Genomic DNA, 19,247 nt, shown 5'->3' with positions numbered 1-19,247 from the left:
AGCTAAGCAATAGCTGTATGACTACTATCACTTGAAATTCAGTAGAAAAATACAACATGAGTTAGGCTAACTGGTATCTGTATTTTTTTTTCTCATGTGCATCTTTTTGGCAATACACCATTTTGGTTTACAACTTTACAGCTTCCAGTAGAAGTGCATAACCCGTGCAGTTATTCTTTTTTAAGAATACTAACGATAGAGATACTGATAGTAGACTTCCTGATTTTTGCCATGTATTTCCCAGGTCCCTTAAAAATAGCCCACAGGAAGCCTGGTGTTATACAGGTGATGTTGCAAAACTTTGATAATCTGATACTTCCAGAGATCTTGTCATTGGAACTTCCATTAAACTCAATAGACACAGAATTTTGAAGAGCATAAGTAACAGGTTTTTTTAATAATGATTCTTCTGTAGAACTGAAGCCAGTTTAGCCTCACGCAGAGAGCAGAAAAGAGAACAGTATCGCCAAGTGAAAGCACATGTCCAGAAAGAGGATGGTAGAGTGCAAGCATTTGGCTGGAGTTTACCTCAGAAGTACAAACAGGTATTATGCTTATGTTTTCAAGTATAACAGTAACAACTTTGTTCCCGAAAATTCTAACAGATTAGGGAACAGTGATATTTCACAGCTGTTTGAGTGATTCCAGCATTTTTGTTGTACTCAAATTTGACATTTAAAAGTCAGTATTTTTGTGTTTTTTAAAGGAAACCACAAAGCAACACTCTTAAGCATGTTTAACAAAATCTAATCAACTGATTATGAAGATTGTAAATGTCTTCAAAGGGCAAAGCTTTTCTGATTTTTTTTTTCTTTGCGTAGGTAGCAAATGGTGGCCAAGGTGACAATAAAATGAAAAACTTACCTGTACCTGTTTACCTGAGACCTTTAGATGAAAAGGATACCTCTATGAAGGTAGGATATTTGGAGGTATTATACAAGACTGTACTTTGGATGACCTATAGCTTGATTATTTTTTTAGCTTTAGATTCAATTATTTTCTGTAATAAAGCTTATACATTTAACAAGTTCTATAAGTTGTAATAAATCATAGATGAATTAGAACTTAAGCTTCAGTGGAAATATACATGCCTTTAATGTTAATGAATTCCTTGAAGTGGACTGCAGAAAGATCATAATTTTGATATTAGCATACTTTATCTTTCTTTAGTTTAACATTTAAGTGAAATATTTATTTTTCTTTCAAGCTGTGGTGTGCTGTGGGAGTAAACCTGTCAGGAGGGAAAACGCGAGATGGTGGGTCTGTGGTTGGTGCTAGCGTATTTTACAACGATGTGACTGGTACAGATGCAGATGGCAACAAGCAGCGCACAGGATCTCAAAGTAGCTTAGATAGACTAGACCAAGAGCTCAAGGTAAGATCACCATATGGGATGTTGAATAGTTTTTATAGTTAAACACCTTTACCATATATCTGTAGATTATTACAAAAACTGATTACCAAATATATTATTAGACTTCTCTCAGGAAATCATCATCCCAAGATATTTAGGATATTGAAATGAACAACTAAAATATTTTGACTCTATTTTCTGTGCCAGCTTGTTGGTAAATGAGGAGTAAGTCAATTTTACATTAAAATGATGCACTGCTTATGCCAGTGCTGTCTGTTTTGGAGAGGAAGGAAAAAATTAGAATGCTTAAGTATGTGTTAGTTTTCATGAGTTTATGAACTTAACACAATGAATGGAAATCATACTAAAACTTTGGCGTGAAGTGCATTGGGACATCTCAATCTGTGGTGATACCAAACATGGTACCTGGCATGTAAATAGTATTGTTTTTTAGCGTTATACTTTTTAGCTGTATAATTGTGCAGTTGTAGCTATTTTGTTCTTTTTATGCAAGAATAAAATGTTTTTTTTAATACTCAAACTCCACAGAGGACAAGTCAGTAACTGTAACTTTACAATGGCATTAAAGCTATGTACGCATGCGATAAGTATATTTCTGTAGTTGATAATGTAAGATCAACAGCAATCATTTTATTCTTGTTCCTTTTCCTTCTGTTGTTTATGTCTGTTATGCCTTTATTTTGCTTCAGGACCAGCAGAAGGAGCTGAAACATCAGGAAGAATTATCCAGTCTGGTTTGGATCTGTACTAGCACACATTCTGCTACAAAAGTTATCATTATTGATGCTAATCAACCAGGAAATATTCTGGACAGTTTCATTGTTTGCAATTCTCATGTGCTTTGTATTGCTAGCGTACCAGGTAAAGACTTATGATATTTTAGCTCCTACTTTTAAGTGCATCTTGTTCAGATTTTCTTATGCAAGGAAAAATCAAAGATCAGTGTGATAAAAATATTTCTGTAACACGGCAATAAGAAATGTTTAGTTGAAGGGAAAGCTATTGGATTTCTGCTCTACTGTTCCACTCTAGAATTGGCTCTTGACCTAAAATTAACTCAGAGGTAGATGTCAGTAACTAGGACCAAGTTTTTTGTCTGCTGTATTACAAATGGTGCTGTAGTGCCACTGTTTTGTGGAATTGATAGTTTGTTATTCGGTACAAAAGTGGCTCTCCTTTTTGCCCACAAGAAACATGCAAGTTTAATCTTGTTCAGGGGCAAGGGAAACAGACTATCCTGCAGGAGAAGAAGGGTCTCAAGAAGCAGATCCCAGCCAAGTGGACAAGTCATCTCTGTGTGGAAGTATGACTAGCAACAGCTCTGCGGAAACTGATAGCTTGCTTGGAGGAATAACAGTGGTTGGCTGCACTGCAGAGGGTATTGCAGGAGCACCTATAGCTCATGATGCAAATGGTGGCTCACCAATGGCAGATAAACAGTCAGGTATGAAAACCATACACGTATCCCAGGGGTGGCAAACACCATGAGGTGCAGCCGAGGAACAAATGGTGCATGTTTATTTAGTACAATAGCCTGCCTTTAAATGGTGGTGACATAAAAACAAGTACTGTATGGGAAATGGCTTATAAATCTGACTTGCGTTGCATAATTGGAGCTGAGAACTTTGTGGAAGTGGTATCAAATAGGTGTAGACAGTTCCTTCTTTCAAATTCCTTTGAGTGAAGTCTGTCTTATGCCTGGTCTAAAGAGAACTTTTAAGTTATCCAGTATTTGAAACGCTGATCTTCTCTTGACACATGACTCCAAAGGATATGGATATTTGCTTTATCCTACGAAGTCTTAATAGACATTGAAGTATACCTGTTTACTTAAAGTGCATTTGACACCTTGTTGATACTGAAACTTCAGTAGGTTACTCTGTTTCTGATCAGAGGGTTTTTTAGATGAGATACTTGGATTGTGATTGTCTTGTTACAGCTCTTCACTTACATGCTAAGTATCACACTCTGTTTTGAACAGTTCAGAATTCTCTTGCAGTTTTTCAAGTCTTTGTTCCACAGATACTGCAACTGAAAGTAATTCAGTAGATGACAACATTCCAACTGCAGAGGAGGCAACAGAAGCAACAGAAGTAAATGCAGGGACAGGAGAAGACCCAGCTGATATTGCACAAACAGGAGTCTACACAGAGCATGTCTTTACAGATCCACTGGGAGTACAGAATACAACAGAGGCATCTCCAGTGTACCAGCCTAGGTACATAGTTGAAACTTATACCTCTTAAAATGTATTTAAAAATAAAAATACTATGTTTTCAGGATCACATGGTGACAAAAGTACTACCTTTTTCCATGTAAAGGATATTGAGGTTTATGTAAGTAGTCTTGTTATAAAATGTTCTGCATGCATGAGGTGGTGATCTAGGTACAGTCTTTTATCTGTGAAATACATAGAACACGAGTACACACACCTACAGAATATAGTAGTGAGTGTCTACCAGTTTGTCACTAAGTTCTCTTACAGACTTGATGGCACTGATCTAGAAACGCCTTTTGAAATTTCCTGTTCTGATGTGAAACTGTCGTTTTCTCCTGACCAACTGGTTGTTCAAATATGTTTCCTTTCTGAGAATAATCAATCTGAGTAGTTACAGCAGTGGAGAAGCTTGAAAGTAAGCAGTATTTCAAATGATAGCAAGTTTGAGAGCTTGAAATCTTTGCTCCCTGCATACAGGCACAACTATATTACTGGGAGGTCAGGGAGTTGCAGCCTTTCTATAAGTATTTCTCTTACATGCCTCTGATGTTGCAACTCTTCTGCCATTGCCCCGGAGAGATCAGTGAGACCAACAGGCTTGAATGAAACCTAAACTTTCCTTTTATAAGTAAATGTCCGCTTGAAGAAATTCATTGTTATTAGGTTTCTGTATGATTGACATACTTTTATGTATGGTTATTGTATTTAAGTATTTTACATACTTAAAAAAATATCTGTAGATGCCAACAGCAATGAAGTAAATACCCATGTTATACTCTGAATAATCTGTGCACTTTATTCAATGTATTTCAACTGTTTTTTTTAGCACTGACTCAGAGTTATATAAAGATGTTGCGATTTTGCCAAATGAGCAAGATCTAGTGAGAGAAGAAGCACAGAAAATGAGTAGCCTTTTACCGACAATGTGGCTTGGAACACAGAATGGATGGTAAGAAAACGATAATCTTTTAGATTCATTTAAAAAAAATTATTTTAATAACTGTCTCAAGTCAAAATTAAGTGCAAAAAGCCCTCAAGAGCTAAAACCTTGTGTGCTTGGCTACATTTGGGCATCAGGACTTTCAAAGAAAGTGTTGTAAGTGATTAGCAAGTTCTTTTTGGCAGGTAATGCTTACCTGTAGAGAAGTCTTTTTGTAGTGAAAGGAATGGTCTGATAGTTCTTACCATTCAATATTATATTATGCTAGAAAATATTGCCTTTTTTACTGCAGATGTATCTACAAAGAACTTCGTAATGTTTTAGGTATCTGGAAAAACTGTTCTGCCTGCTAATGTAGTTTTCTTTCAGTCTTTATATAGTGTTCAGTGGAACGTGTTTTCTTTTTAATTGTGGATTTCAATTATAGGGGTTTTACCTGTTTTTTCTCCTGCCTGGTAGACCTTTCTTAGTGCTTTTAATCCTTCCTGATTTGTCTTTGCAGCCTGTATGTTCATTCATCAGTGGCCCAGTGGAGGAAATGTATTCATGCCATTAAACTTAAAGATTCTATTCTCAGTATCGTGTAAGTCCTGAAAGAATGTCATGTAAATTACAATTAACTTCTGTTAAAGTACATATGAAGTAGTTTATTATTTCCTCTCTAGGTATTGGGAATGTCAACTGCCATAAGTGAACACATTCTTTGAGGGGCAGTGGAAAATGCTTAGCGAGTGAGGAAAATTAAGAGATCTTGTATATATTGAAAATGCTGTCGCTCAAATGTTGAGTTTCTTTGTAGCTGCATACTCAAAGCAGTTAGAGGTTGTTATCCTCGATGTTTCCGTCAAGCATTGTAGCTTGGTATATTAATTTATCTGAACTAGATTTTGAGTCACTGTTACTGTCTGTTCTGTTGAGCAGTATTGTAGAAGTCAAAACACTCAGGCTAATGCAAATATAAAAAGTATACTGATATTTAAAATGTTTATAATTTATTTTAAACATACTTCTTTAGAAATGCAGTCTAATAGTTTATATTCTTGTACCTCCTTTCTTTTACCAGACATGTAAAAGGAATAGTATTAGTTGCACTAGCTGATGGAACACTAGCAATATTTCACCGAGGAGTTGGTAAGCATTCTGTTAGGTCTTGAAACAGTGAAGTTACAGTAGTACTTTTGCAAGAAATATGCCTTTTGTAGTGTTTTGAAAATGGGTCCCCCAATCTCTGTTTTGCAGATTGTATTGAGAAATATCTCTTATTTCAATTGCAATCTCAAGTATGATGTAGATTTTTAGTACTTTATTTAACCAAGCATAACACTTGGTGTAAGTTCAGGGAAATTTTAAATGCAGCAATTAGGAATCCCCTGTTCTCTTCCTCTTGCTCTGAGACACCCAGGTTCTTCTATTTGAAATTGCCACCACAGATTCTGACTCGAAAGTTCCTTTTTATTGTTTAAAGGACTACAGAGTGAATGAAGCATCGAATGTGGTATATGAAGTGTGAGAGCCTCTGGCCCACTGCTTTTGTTACTATCACCTTCTGTGCATCCTCTGCCTCTGTACCTATACAACACATAGTTACGTTTCTTTATAATTTACTTGGCTGTCTGTTAACAGATGCTCTTTCACATGTTAAAATACTTAACTCTTAAGTACCCTTATGGCATATTTAAATTCTTAAAGCACTGGCCAATGTTTCTATGCTTAGCATAGTCAACCAGCAAGTGCCTAGTGTTGTGTGGGTAGCTGCTTGTTATGTATATATACTGATGCCTATCCAAGTAAAGCATTTAGCACTAGGTAACTTGCTGTTTTTAAAAATGTTTTGACATGTTTTAAACATGAGTCATGGTTCAACCTTATTATATAAAAACAAAGTAGCAGTTGGGAGTTTGGTAGTTCATACAACTAATAGCTGCTTTCTTTAATGCGGCGCTTAGACATAAATTTGTATTGACTTACCCAGATTATTACAGTGCTTTTAAGAAATGAAACTCTTAAGATATTTTTGCTTTTAACTTACTTTTAAACTTATAGGAACCTATGTTTTTTTTTTTTTTCATTTTTTGCCTCTGTTTTTAAAGATGGTCAGTGGGATTTGACAAACTATCACCTCTTAGACCTGGGCCGGCCGCATCATTCTATAAGATGTATGACAGTGGTACATGACAAAGTCTGGTGTGGCTACAGGAACAAAATCTATGTTGTTCAACCGAAGGCCATGAAAATAGAGGCAAGTTTAAAATGGTGTTTCAAATAAACGTTTTGTTTTAAAGCTATCTCGTGCTACAGCTCAAACTCCTGAGTAACTCTGGAGAACAATTCTTTGTTCATCAGCACAGAAATAGGCAGACAACTTTGTTTTAGGAAGTAGTTTTAAATTTTCTTAAGTCGTTGTCATTGTTCTGGAAGAGTTTAAGGTAGGATGAGATAGTTTTTATTTGTGGAAAGTGATTATCTTGGGGTTTGGTTCTCCATTTCAACCTGGCCAGAAACGAGAAAATGTCTTGTAGATCCTTGCAGGGCTTGTAAGGCTAGCTCCCAGCTCATTCTTTACATTCATGCATACTTACATATTCATTGTTTTCCACCCCCTGTAACCTTCTCTAGAGTTTGAACCTTCTCTAGAGGTTTGTAAGTGTTAATCTTGAATGTACTCTCTCTCCAGTTCAGGAATGTTTTGTTTATGTAAGGTGTGTAAGCTGTTTTCTGCAGTGTTTTATGTATGCAAGTACAGGAATTGGCTATGTTTTCTGAAAGCTCTTAGCAATATTAGTAGTTGAGCTTTTACTTCAGCTTCTGGTTCTTGGTCTGAGATATGGACCAGACTTTCAGGGTGACTGCTTAGCTCTTCTGAAAACATTAAGCACCCAATTCATAAGTTCTTTGTGACAAGTTGCATATGTAGGAAAACTGAATGGAAAGAATTCATGCAATAAAGAACTGAGTTGTTTTGCTGGTGGATAGCATGTATTCTGCAGGGGTGAGCTTATATGCAAGAGCAAGGCTTGACAAAACTAGGAAGAAAAATACCTTTGGGGCATATGTATTTTGTGCATTGTCTGGAGGACCTCACACCAAAAAGGCTTCTGTATAAAACAGATGGAAATCAGAGTAGGCTGGGAATGTTATTTACATAAGAATGTAGTAGGAAATTATGGCTTTGAGATCATGCTTCAGGGCAGGGAATCAGCCTTTTTATTATTACTTTATCAGCATCACATGGTAATTGTCCCTAAGCTAAGCAATGTTTTTGCTAGTAATCTCACAAATCAGGGAACAGTAGATGACTTAAGAAAATTGCTGGTATTGACAGTGTACGAGTAGTAGAGAAGTCCTTTGTACTCTTCATTTCATTTTCTAATTTAAAATCCAATCTTTTGTAGAAGTCATTTGATGCACACCCAAGAAGAGAAAGCCAAGTGAGACAGCTGGCATGGGTGGGTGATGGGGTATGGGTGTCTATTCGCTTGGACTCTACTCTGCGTCTCTATCATGCGCACACGTATCAGCATCTGCAGGATGTGGACATTGAACCTTATGTAAGCAAAATGCTAGGTAAGTTGATAAGAACTGTAGCATTCTTACATCTCTTTATGTCTGGAGCTTTCTTATTCTGTTATGAGCCAGTCAATTCCCATTGCAAACAAACTGGATGGGTGGGTGGAAGTCTAGTCAAACCCTGTTTGATGTGAAAACTTCATTCTGGAAGTAGAAGTGTAAGTCTGTCTTATAGGTCTCTAGTATAGTCTGATTCTACCAGATGTCTAAGGTGTCCCTGAAAACTCAGAACTATTGAGAAAAATGGTACTTGGGCAAGAATCAATAGATAAAGTAAAATCTTTCACTGTATTACTAGGATGATGCCTCTTTTAGTCTGAGTGGGAAGAACCCATTACTTTTCTGCAAAAAATGCTGTTTCTTTTCCAATACAAATGCAAAATAGCAAATTCCTACTGCTGTGAAAGCTAATAAGGTTTCTGATTTTTCACTATGTTTATATAAGAGCAATTTGACTACCTACGTAACAAATATAGGTAATTGGACCATTGGAAATCCTTCACAATTAACTATTATGCCATCAGTGTAAGCGGGGCTAGTGTAGCATACATTCCTTTTAGCTTGACAGCTTTCTTCTGCTCCCCTCATAGCATTAATGATAGTCTTTGAAACTTCTTCACTTCTTGAAGAAACAGTACCATTTATTTTTATGGTTGAGAAACTATTTCACACTGGTGAGCTCACCATCTTTTGTTTGAAAAGCTTCCATGGCGCTGGAAGCCCCAAAATAACTTACTGTGCAGCATTGTGTAGCTGTTGTATCTTTTGTGCTTTCTCACAGTTCACGTTAATTTCTTTCTGTATAGATTCATGACTTAATTCACAGAAATGCTGTAACTTTTTTTATTTTACCTTTACAACTTGGATGTGCTCCTCTGCCTTATTTGTGTGAAGTGGGAGGGAATTACTTGTCAACATGAGTTGGGAGTTGAAGTTAAGATTCTGTTATGGAAGTAAAATTATTCTTGCTCACAATTTTTGATGAAAAGCATCTTTTGTTTTTAGGTACTGGTAAACTGGGATTCTCATTTGTGAGAATCACAGCTCTTATGGTGTCTTGTAATCGTTTATGGGTAGGAACAGGAAATGGTGTCATCATCTCCATTCCATTAACAGAAAGTAAGTAAAATATAAATGAATAGTACTGTGCAATATGCTGTAGTTGCAAAAATAATATTAAGGTTATTCAGATGCTTGATAATGGATAGAAAATTTTACTGCCAGGTCTGAATCTTTCAGGTTTGTAGCAGATTGGACCTGCACAATGTTTAGCACCTAATCTGTGTCCATGGTTACAATTCTGAGCAAAAAATCCCATCTCCAAAATTGCTTGCGCTTCAATTTAAGTGGACTGGCTTGAATGCAAGAGGCACCTTGAAGCCTTAGTACTAGCCGTGTTTGTAGGAGTTGATTGCTTGTAAGAGATAGCCGTGGTGTTGTAATTAATGTTATGATTGCCATATGATCACCAGAGTAGGTTTTCCATTTGATTTGAGCAAGTTGGTATTGTTGTAGTACAATTCAGCTATAGTTTTTGAGAATTCTTCACAAAGTTTGTATAAAGGACTGGAACAGCACTAGTACCAGCTGCTTCTAAGGACATGTTCAAAGCTCTGGGAGTTCTAAACACATTCATTAAATAGAACACCAACTTCTAGGTAAAATTCCAATACTGTAGATCCATCTATCTGCTTAAAAACAGACCCTGAACTCTTGTTGTAGGCTGAAACTACTTGGGAATGGGGGCAAGTATTCTGATGTGGGCAGTTGAACCATAAGAGAAGATGATGGTCGAATTCAAGGGCAAAATGAATCTTACAGGTTAAGCTTTGGAAGAATTTCTCTGTAAATTGGTTGCTTGAAGCAAACAACAACAAAACAATACTTGTGTCTAAGACTAATAAAACACATGGACAGAAGTTTCAGAAAATAAAAAGTAGCACCCGAAGTCTTAATTGTACTGTGTTTTGTATCAAAACTAGTGGAATCTGATGGGTAGATTTTAGGGTAACTTAATAGCAAAAGGTCTTCATGTTGTATCTGCTTTGTTGAACAGCACATACATGCGTTTTTCATACTGTTCCATTACATTGTCCATCCATTCAATAAATGTCTTTTTTTTGCATTGCATGAGCCTACTAGGAAAGGACAGGTTTCCTATCAAGGAATTTGAAATAGTTTAAGTCATGCTTTCAAAAATTATAGCTCTTAATTTGCATCAAGCGTACTTTAATGTTTCCAGAGGAGTGTGTTTTAAAACCGTAGTGAACATGGGAAAAAAAAATCCCTATCAAAGTTACTTGGTTTAATTTCAGTGTTGTTAGTTGCTCGTGAATTGGAACGACCATTTGTGGATAGCTTGATTGTGGGTTTGAGAACCCTTGTTATAAATATTCAGGGTTTCAACAACGGTCACATCCGTGCATAATCAATTGCATATCTCAGTTCCCTAGGTCTCATTAGCAGGGCACCCTCCAGATCTGCAGATACTGTTTCAAAAGGGCACTTGAAAACAAGAGTAGTTATATATTACTTCGGTAGTTTCCTGCCAAGGAAAGAGAGAAAGGGGAAACATTGCTAATCAATGATAAACTCTATAGCAATAAAGCACATGAAGGTGACAGTGCTTTTGTTGTCCATTTTGTACTGAAACTTTAATAACAAGATGCTGTTCTTTGACTTTATATTGAATCTTCTGTAATTAAATATTTACTGTTTTAGGAGCTAAAATTTTAAGCTCTATCTTATCAAAACCAAAATACAAGAATGGTGGGTTCTCATTAATCCTTCTCCTCTACTGTCGTACCTATCCATTTCCCCTTTCCTCCTTTCTCACTTTAGCTGTAATCCTCCACCAGGGACGTTTACTGGGGCTGAGGGGTAAGTGCAGATCCTGAACAAAAATCTATTTTCAGGCTTCTAATAGCCACTTTGAGGCTGTTTTCCACTCCCTATAGATTTACCCTTTGTATGTTCCTCAATGTTTTTCCACTTGCAGTTACTGCATTGCAGCAGTTTTATGTTTGCTAAATGGCCACCAATCTGCTCAGCAGTTTAGTATATCATCCTGTGTTGCAGCTGAACTTTCATACAGACTTTGTTTTTCTTCCAGCCAATGTGATACCATATCTTATAACTTTGTCATTAATCCACATCGTTTACTGTCTTGTTACAAATCACTGTTTCTTTCACTTCTTTGATAGTCTTTGGAATGGAGATGGCTTGTATGTCTAGCATGAGTACTTCTCTGTTTTAATGCATTTTAAAACTTCTCAGTAAAAATTAGACAATTATAATACGGTAGCTTCTTTATGCCCACAGGTGGCTATTTTTAGAGATTTTTTTCACTTGCAAGGGGATACCCTATGATTAGTTGGAATGAACGTGTCTTTAGTTATGTTACATACATTGAATTTGCTCTTACTGAAATACATTAGAGGTACTTATTTCCTATGAAAGATATAAAACTTTCACAAATTGTTTGTTTTCCAAAAGTAGGATATTAAAATTTGGTGTTTATGCTAGACTAATAAGAATCCTGCTCCATTTTCTGATGTACTTAAAATAACGAAGCATGCAATCTTTTTTCTTTCCAGCTCTGTCTTGAATTGGCATTGCTGCCCTCCTGTTTCATTTTTATCTAAGTTGGCTTTAGCTTTTAGATGGTACCATAAGGTTTCTTAACAAATAACCATTTCTGTAATTTGTTCTTTCAAGTAGAAAACAGTTCTTTTCTTCTTTTACAGCTAATAAAGCAGCAGCAGGTTCCGGAAACCGTCCAGGGAGCGTAATACGTGTATATGGAGATGAGAATAGTGACAAAGTGACTCCAGGAACCTTCATACCATATTGTTCAATGGCACATGCACAGCTTTGCTTCCATGGGCACCGTGATGCTGTTAAATTCTTTGTTGCAGTACCTGGTGAGCTTTTTATTGTCATTCCTCAAATTAAGTTTTTTTTTTCCTCCTTTGTTTCTTAAGCCTAGAGTTTTAGGCAAAGGTAGCAAGTGTATGAAATTGTCTTTGGAAACACATTTCTTACTTTTTGTAAGACTTTTCTGATTCATAACTGCAGTACTGTTTAGTGGGGCAAAAAAGGGGTTGGCCAAAAAAAGACTACTTTTTTTGCTTTTGTCTGGGGAAAGGTACTGTGGAAACTGAGTACTTGCCTATTGAGAAGGTGGTAAACGGCTAGCTGAAACAAGGTCTGATTTAAGAATCTGACATCCTGCAGGAATGAGGAACTACTAAGGGAGAAGACCCCAGAAGAAAGAACCTTGTTTGAAAAAGCTTAAGTTTTCTAGGAGCTGTGGTGCTGGTGGAATTACCCTCTCAGCAACTTCATATACATGGTGTGCTGGAAGTAAATGACAAGTTTACTTAATGGGCTGACATGTGCTGAATCATTTCAGTTGTGTCTGAAAAAGTCCTTAAGTCTCTTTCAGTGTCATTCTCTAGATCTGCATGCCTGTGCTGTGAATTCTGTCAAGAGGCATTTAATTCTGACTTGCACTGAGCTGACCTGACTTCATCTCTTTAGAGAGAGGTGAAAGCAGAGCATAGCTAGCTTTTTTTTTTGCTGCTCGTTGTAGAGATAATAGAATCCAAAGTTAACTGTATTATTAGGCATTAGGTATGTCAGCCAACAACTAAATTACAGGTGGTCTTATTCTGTGAGATGGGGCTCAAAAATGTGTTCTGTATGTTTTTATACAGGTCAGGTGGTTTGCCCACAGAGTAGTGGTGGAACAGAGCTAACGGGTGATAAACCAGCCCAAGAGTCCTTCAACCAGAGTTCCTTAAAATCAATGTTGGTGATAAGTGGTGGAGAGGGATATATTGACTTCAGAATGGGTAAGAAATACTGAATTTACAATTAGTTATAATTCCATACTGAAAGTCTTAAATAAGGTCATTAACCATATAAAAACTTCCATTGTGATCGTGGAGTGCATTTCTGTGGTTAGTCAGTATGTGCATGTTTACTAAGTATATAGAAGCCTCTTTATTCTCATATATACACCTTCAATTTCCTCTTCTCCTCCCAGTAAACCATGACCTCTGAGAGACTACTGTTTGAAAAGGTTTATTTTTGAAACTCTGCTTTGGAGTCATGTACCACCTTACCTTTTATGTATTCAGTCTTATTTTGAGAAGTTAAGGTCTTCTTTCTCAAGCTGCTGAAAAATGTCTGTAGTTAAATGACCTTTTGTGGTCAGTTTGCATATTTAAGTATTACATGAACAACACTTAAACCAAGATTTGCTCATGTTTGAGGGAAGAGGGAGAGAGTAGTTCACTGTTATCTTTAGACGCCCTTCTTATTTTGATCACTGATTTTTGTTTTTTTTGGACAGCACTTTTGCATGATCTAGCCAATAAATGATCTCTTGTGCAAGCCTTTTTATTTTTAATTGAATCTTTTGGGGAAATGTAACAAAATGAGTGTTATAATTCAATGTTTAGAATCTGCAGTGGGAGAGTTTGAGAAAAAAGTGCCCCAAAGGAAGTCCAGCTCCTGATTTTGAACTCCTTTTTGCCTTAATCTGTTTCTAGTGATCTTCGGGGGGGTGGGGGTGGGGGCAAAAAAAACCTACTCAAAACAACAATAAAAATCCAACCCCACCCCCAAAAAAAAAAACACACACAAAAAAAACACACACACAAAAAAAGGGCCAGCCCAAATGCTGTTATTCCCAGTGCAAAACAAGTTCCTGCTAGTAACCCTGGTATAGTTTACCTAGGAGGCAGGACTTAGTAATTCTGTGCCACGTTGCAGCAAGGTATTGAAAACTCAGCACTTGTTCTAAGCAAGCTGGTATAGCCACATACCAAACGTGCGTTTTGTTGTCCTTGTGGCATGATGCAAAGACTTGAACATAAGCATAGTGTAGTATAAGCTGCATTAACCCAGCCCTCACCACACCAGTGCGGCAAGCTGGCTCAAGAGCAAGTTCAGTCTATTCTGTGTTTAGATTCATTAGAGCTGCAAAGTAGTCTAACCAGAATCCCAGCCAAATTGTGAGTTGAAACCTTCCTGAAGCTGTCAGTAAGTTCCCATTTCATGTGATTAAACTGATCTTCTGTACCACAAGACTGCCTCTGTACTGATGTTTATTGCTGTCTACATGAGGTTTTGTTAGTGGTTAGTCTGTCACCTTTGATCCAAGTTGGCTCACATCACAAAGTTTAGATGCAGTTGTAAAAATGCTCTCCTCTTTTGAAGGGTAATAAAGGAGAGTAGGTTTAAGGATGCCTTGTGCCAGTGTGTGCAGTGTTGTGACAAGCTAGGTTAACTAGAACAAGAGGAAAAGAAGAAAAGGACCGCTGTTTATCAAACATGTGGATGTTGTATTGTCTTACTTGTGCTCAATTACTGCTCATATTTCTAGAGCATTTTGTGGTTTGTGTGTTTATGCTAGTGCACTTTGTAGCATAACCATCTTCACTTCCTCCTGGAAGATGCTTAAGGTTTGCAAGTTGGGCCATTTCTTTTTTGCATCGAAGAGCTAGAAGTAATGAAATATGTAGAGTTGAGATACTCACAAAACTCTAGTTAATTTCTGATGGAGCTAGGTCTCAAGAATGCAACTGTCATAATACTAGGCTTAAAATAATTAGGCAACAAACTTCCAGTTTGTAACTTACATATTTGAGATCCTGAATATTCCTTTTTCAGGAGCATGTGGCAACTACTGTCTTTAGTGAGCTGTAAATCTAGATGTCATTTATTTTGCTTCATTTGGTGTTTAAAATGTTTTTGTCTGCCTGAATCAAAGCTGCTGTTTTTCAGGTGATGAAGGTGGAGAATCTGAACTCCTTGGAGAAGCTCTACAACTAGAACCTTCTGTAGCCAAAGCTGAGAGGAGTCACTTGATAGTGTGGCAAGTAATGTATGGCAGTGAGTGAGCCTGTAGGATGCAGCTGGAGACCTTAAAAACTAAAAAGGGAAAAAAAAAAGCTTCTGCATGTTTTTTTTTTGTGAAACATGTTTCACTACATGATGAAGCATTTCTTTGCTGTTTAACTTTATATTGCAAATCTATCATACCTTTAACTATACAGGAATTATCTTGTGCTGTTTTACTGCAACGTTGTTACATGGAACAGTATAATGAAATCAGAACTTTCTCAAAACCGGTGTGCACACCATAGTAAGCAATCGAGACATTAGTTTTACTGTACCACAACAATCTAATATAGTTCACTTCTTTGGTAGTCTCACTTGAGTTTGGCTTTATTTCAACCGAGCTTCATTTCACTGTATAATGCATTAAGTAAAACAGCAAAGTTATTCCCAGAGTATTAAAAAAAAATTAATCAGATGGATTATCAAGGTTCATCCAAATATTCAGTGAGGGCTAAAGCAAACTGTTTCAGCTTTTGTTTTCAAACTTGGAAAGTCTTGCTTACGTAGTGTAAACAGATTAATTTGTTACTTGCATCAAAAATTGGGGGGGGGGGGGAGGGATTGTATAGAAATTATGACAATATTTAAATAAAACAACATGTTTTCACTGTTGAACCTTAAAGTTTGAGAACTGCTGCCCTCGATCAGCAATTTTGAGCATAGCGTTTTCCCATTTCCCTGACATGGATACATGTGAACGACTGTTTCCAAAGGGTATCCTTAGGATGATTTAAATTTGAAAACAATTACAGAATTCTTGAACCAGGGGATACATTTTTTTTTTCTTGTCTTAACTCCTGATGTCCTAAGCACTAGAATGATCTTCTCTGCCTAGCTGGTCAAACTCATGAGGCACTACATGTGTGAAGGTTAAAGACCTCAAGTAGAGCATGAGAAAAGACTGAGAGTGTACAGGAAAAATGCATTCTGCCCAACTGAGATTGTAAAGGAACTTTAGTGCCAGATAATAGGGTACAAAGTATATTTTTTGTAGCTGCATACCCCCATGTAGTCCCACCCAAAAGAAGTTTAACCATGTTAGCAGGATTGAGAAATTGTTGAAAGTCAGGAGACTCTAATATCAGGCTGACATTCTGTCTACTCACTGTCTATTTTTTTAACCATAAGTGTGAGTTGAAGACTGTCTTCCTTTTACATTGAATTTCCTACATTAGTATCAAACTTAAGTTAAACACTTCATGACTTCTGTTCTTCAGACTATTTTAAAACCTAGATTTGCTCTTTCATTTATTTGCTAGAAAATACAGGTTTGAGGGGTTTTAATAAACATCCAGCATTTACCCCCCAAAAGCTGGGACTGTTCTGTTCAGATTAGCAGAAGAATTAGTAAATTGATATGTGAGAGAACTGAACAGTTTCAGAGGAGTAAATGTAGAAACACTTTTTTAAAACTGCCTAAACATTTTTATGCAATAGGAGCAGTTCTGGTCTATCAGGCAAACATGTGTTTATATATTTTCTTAATTTTTTAAATGAACACATTTAGCTGAGGTCTATTGTGTAAATATATATTTAGGCAGCTTTTTCAAATGCATATCATAGCTGATAAACCAGAAAAACTCCATTCAGGTCTATTGGTTAGATTTATATGTATAAATACTTTTTAAGCAACATATTTTGTACACAGCTGTTCCTCTCGTAAATATGTATTTAGGACATGAACTATGTAGTAAAAAAATCCTTATTAAAGAAGTCTAATATCTTGGTAGTATTTTTCTCTTCAGAATGCCAAAAGTGATGAGAGCTTGTTGTTCATAATTTGCTTTCCAAATTCATCTTTAATGTCACTCAAACTACTTTGGCGTAATTATAAAGTCTGGGAGCTCTTAAAAATTATACAAATACAGAAGCTAAACTGACTTAATGCTCTTATAGAGACCTATTTAAATCTCCTGTAGAAAAATGTATGCTGAACTTGAAGCACATCTGAATTAACTTATGAAATTGGACGTCTAAGAAAAATGCTGTCTAAACTTTTACAGTTGTGCAGAATCTTCACTGTGAGTGGTGCAGTTTCATTGCTTCTCCTTCCATCTTAAATTCATTTTTCTTCAGAAAGCACAGTCTCCAAAGCTTTTACTCACTGGTTAATTGTCACATACTTGTGTTCTCAAAAAAACAACCAAACGCACAATTCCATTCCTTGGTTCTTGTATAGCATTTTATTTGTAATTATTAATGGTCAGTTTTCTTTGAATGGCTTTACTGCTGTCAAATAGAGCAGTAAAATCTGGCAAGTGTGTACCTGGTCTTTTGCCAAATGTATCTGGTCCACCGTGCCATTTTAGTCACCTCAGTGGACCAACTTCAGCAGATTTTTCAGCAACGGCTGTTTCTGTCCAAAAGTAGACAGGTTTTTAAAGAAAATAATAGATTAACTATGTACCACTGTGGGTGTAGATAAAAGGCATGTGCACTTCTCTGTATTTCTCATCTAAAAACTATCCCCTGTCCTAAGGTACAGTAGATTAAATGGATCCTTATTCTCATCACAGTGCACTGGGATTTATATGCTCCTGACTTAAGGTCACTTTGAATGGTGAGTAAAACAAGGAAAGCCCCAGGCATTGAGATGACAATACACCCCTAAAAATCAGTCTCCAGAATGTTTATGCATACACTCATATATGATTAAAGCATCATATAAATAGGAGCTAATCTTTTGATAGCTACAGCTTGTTAATAGTTTGGAAACATTTCGAGCACAAAATATGCAGCACATTACTTGCCTGGGTAAGGGTGTTTGCATGGTAAAGGTGAAATGCATTGTATAAGCTGCTGCATTGTCCATTTCTTGTAAAGGTCTTCCTGCGTTGGATCAGATAGAGCTGGCAGAGCGTAGACACTTTATCATAGGCTGCCTTAGTAACAAACGTTAAATCTGTTTTATTATACTAACTGTTCTAAAGAACGTGTGTCTTTTAAAATGCTGTGTAACTGAATATTTATTTCCATGTGAGTATTATAAAAGTTACCAAAGGATTAAACCTGACTTAGCACTCTTGTAAGTGACCCTGTCTCAACAGGGTCTTGTGAAGGCCCTGTTCTGTAAAACAAGACACGGTAAACTCAAATACAGTTCTTTAGGGAAATTAAATGTTTTTTTCTAACAGGGTTATGCCATATTGTAACAACCTATGTTGCACCTCAAAGCATTTTTCTATACACTAAATGTCTCTCCCGCCCTCTAACAAGATTAAGTTTCCTTTATTAATTTTGTTGATGCACATTTCTCAATCTTTTAAACATATTTTAAACATTTTATGGTCTGTAATTTTTGAAAGTTTTGTCTGTTGGACACTTTACGCTGAATTTTACTTGCCTCTGTAATCCAAGATGGATACTACAGCGTTAAACTTGCTGTCTGTTAAAACTTGAGGCTTCTGTGAGCAGAAAAGCTCATATAGCAGTGTAGTTATTTCAGTATTTATTTCTATTATTGAATCCATGGGGTTCAGAATGTAACTTTGTACATGAAATATATATAAATATGTATATGAAACATGCATCTGATTGGTGTTTTCTTTGTGGTCTTGTGTTAAGTTCAAAAGCTTTTGATGATACCAGAAGGCATAATAATTTTATACTTGCAGGTAAATATTGCCATCATAAATACAGGTAATGTATTTGATTCATCCCACAACTGCTGTAATCCTGGTATCTCACACTGGCTCTAAGCAAAAAACTCTAAAGAAAAACTGCGTACACTGACTGGATCCTAAATGCTGTCTTCATCTCCTATATAGCCTTCAAACCTGCTGATTCATAGATTAAGACTAGAGGATGGATAACCACTGAACTTGCAGCTCAGGTGAGGTAGCTGCTGACACTGGAATTTATTTTCCAGATTTTTGTAACACCTTACGAAAGAACTGGCTTCATTCATTTAAGCCCGAAAGTATGTTGGTTAGTTACCGCACAGCACAGGAAATGATATATTTACAAGGCAGAAGAGTGAGGGCTGGGTGACCGATTTCTCCTGCAGAAGCAAAGCACTTGGCTAGAACCAGGTTTTCAGTTGTTTCCTGGGATATCTGCCACATTCTACCCCTGTTTGTCCCGGCACTTTATCTTGAGTCTGTAACAAGTGGCCATGCCACTGAAAATATTTGGTTAACCTTTGTTGTAATGGGTTCTGATGGAGCCCTCCTTATGCAACAACAACATTTTGTCCCCTTGTGTGCTGGTGGCATGTTGCTGCCTACCCTGTTCCC

At 36.7% G+C, this 19,247-nt stretch overlaps 1 protein-coding gene across 12 annotated transcripts in view; it reads left to right on the top strand.

Moving 5' to 3' along the window:
- Positions 1-18,541, top strand: part of SPAG9 (sperm associated antigen 9) — a 63,515-nt gene extending 44,974 nt beyond the window's left edge. For 7 of the 12 annotated variants that reach the window (XM_040530774.1, XM_040530772.1, XM_040530771.1 and 4 more), the window contains 16 exons: positions 416-545; positions 822-914; positions 1,208-1,375; positions 2,065-2,236; positions 2,592-2,819; positions 3,398-3,593; positions 4,420-4,542; positions 5,036-5,116; positions 5,597-5,664; positions 6,624-6,772; positions 7,926-8,097; positions 9,106-9,219; positions 10,942-10,980; positions 11,847-12,023; positions 12,819-12,956; positions 14,896-18,541. In XM_040530774.1, coding sequence (XP_040386708.1) covers positions 416-545; positions 822-914; positions 1,208-1,375; positions 2,065-2,236; positions 2,592-2,819; positions 3,398-3,593; positions 4,420-4,542; positions 5,036-5,116; positions 5,597-5,664; positions 6,624-6,772; positions 7,926-8,097; positions 9,106-9,219; positions 10,942-10,980; positions 11,847-12,023; positions 12,819-12,956; positions 14,896-15,011 — 2,164 coding nt within the window. In that variant the 3' untranslated portion in view covers positions 15,012-18,541. The remainder of the gene's footprint in view (positions 1-415; positions 546-821; positions 915-1,207; positions 1,376-2,064; positions 2,237-2,591; positions 2,820-3,397; positions 3,594-4,419; positions 4,543-5,035; positions 5,117-5,596; positions 5,665-6,623; positions 6,773-7,925; positions 8,098-9,105; positions 9,220-10,941; positions 10,981-11,846; positions 12,024-12,818; positions 12,957-14,895) is intronic. The other 5 variants (XM_040530776.1, XM_040530775.1, XM_040530773.1 and 2 more) reach the window with 1 other exon arrangement.
- Positions 18,542-19,247: the final 706 nt, after the last annotated feature.

The sequence above is a fragment of the Cygnus olor genome, chromosome 18 (assembly GCF_009769625.2).
Source record: "Cygnus olor isolate bCygOlo1 chromosome 18, bCygOlo1.pri.v2, whole genome shotgun sequence".
In the NCBI taxonomy this organism is placed as follows: domain Eukaryota; kingdom Metazoa; phylum Chordata; class Aves; order Anseriformes; family Anatidae; genus Cygnus; species Cygnus olor.
The sequence above is the reverse complement of the archived record's forward strand: the minus strand, read 5'-3'. Positions and strand labels throughout refer to the sequence as shown.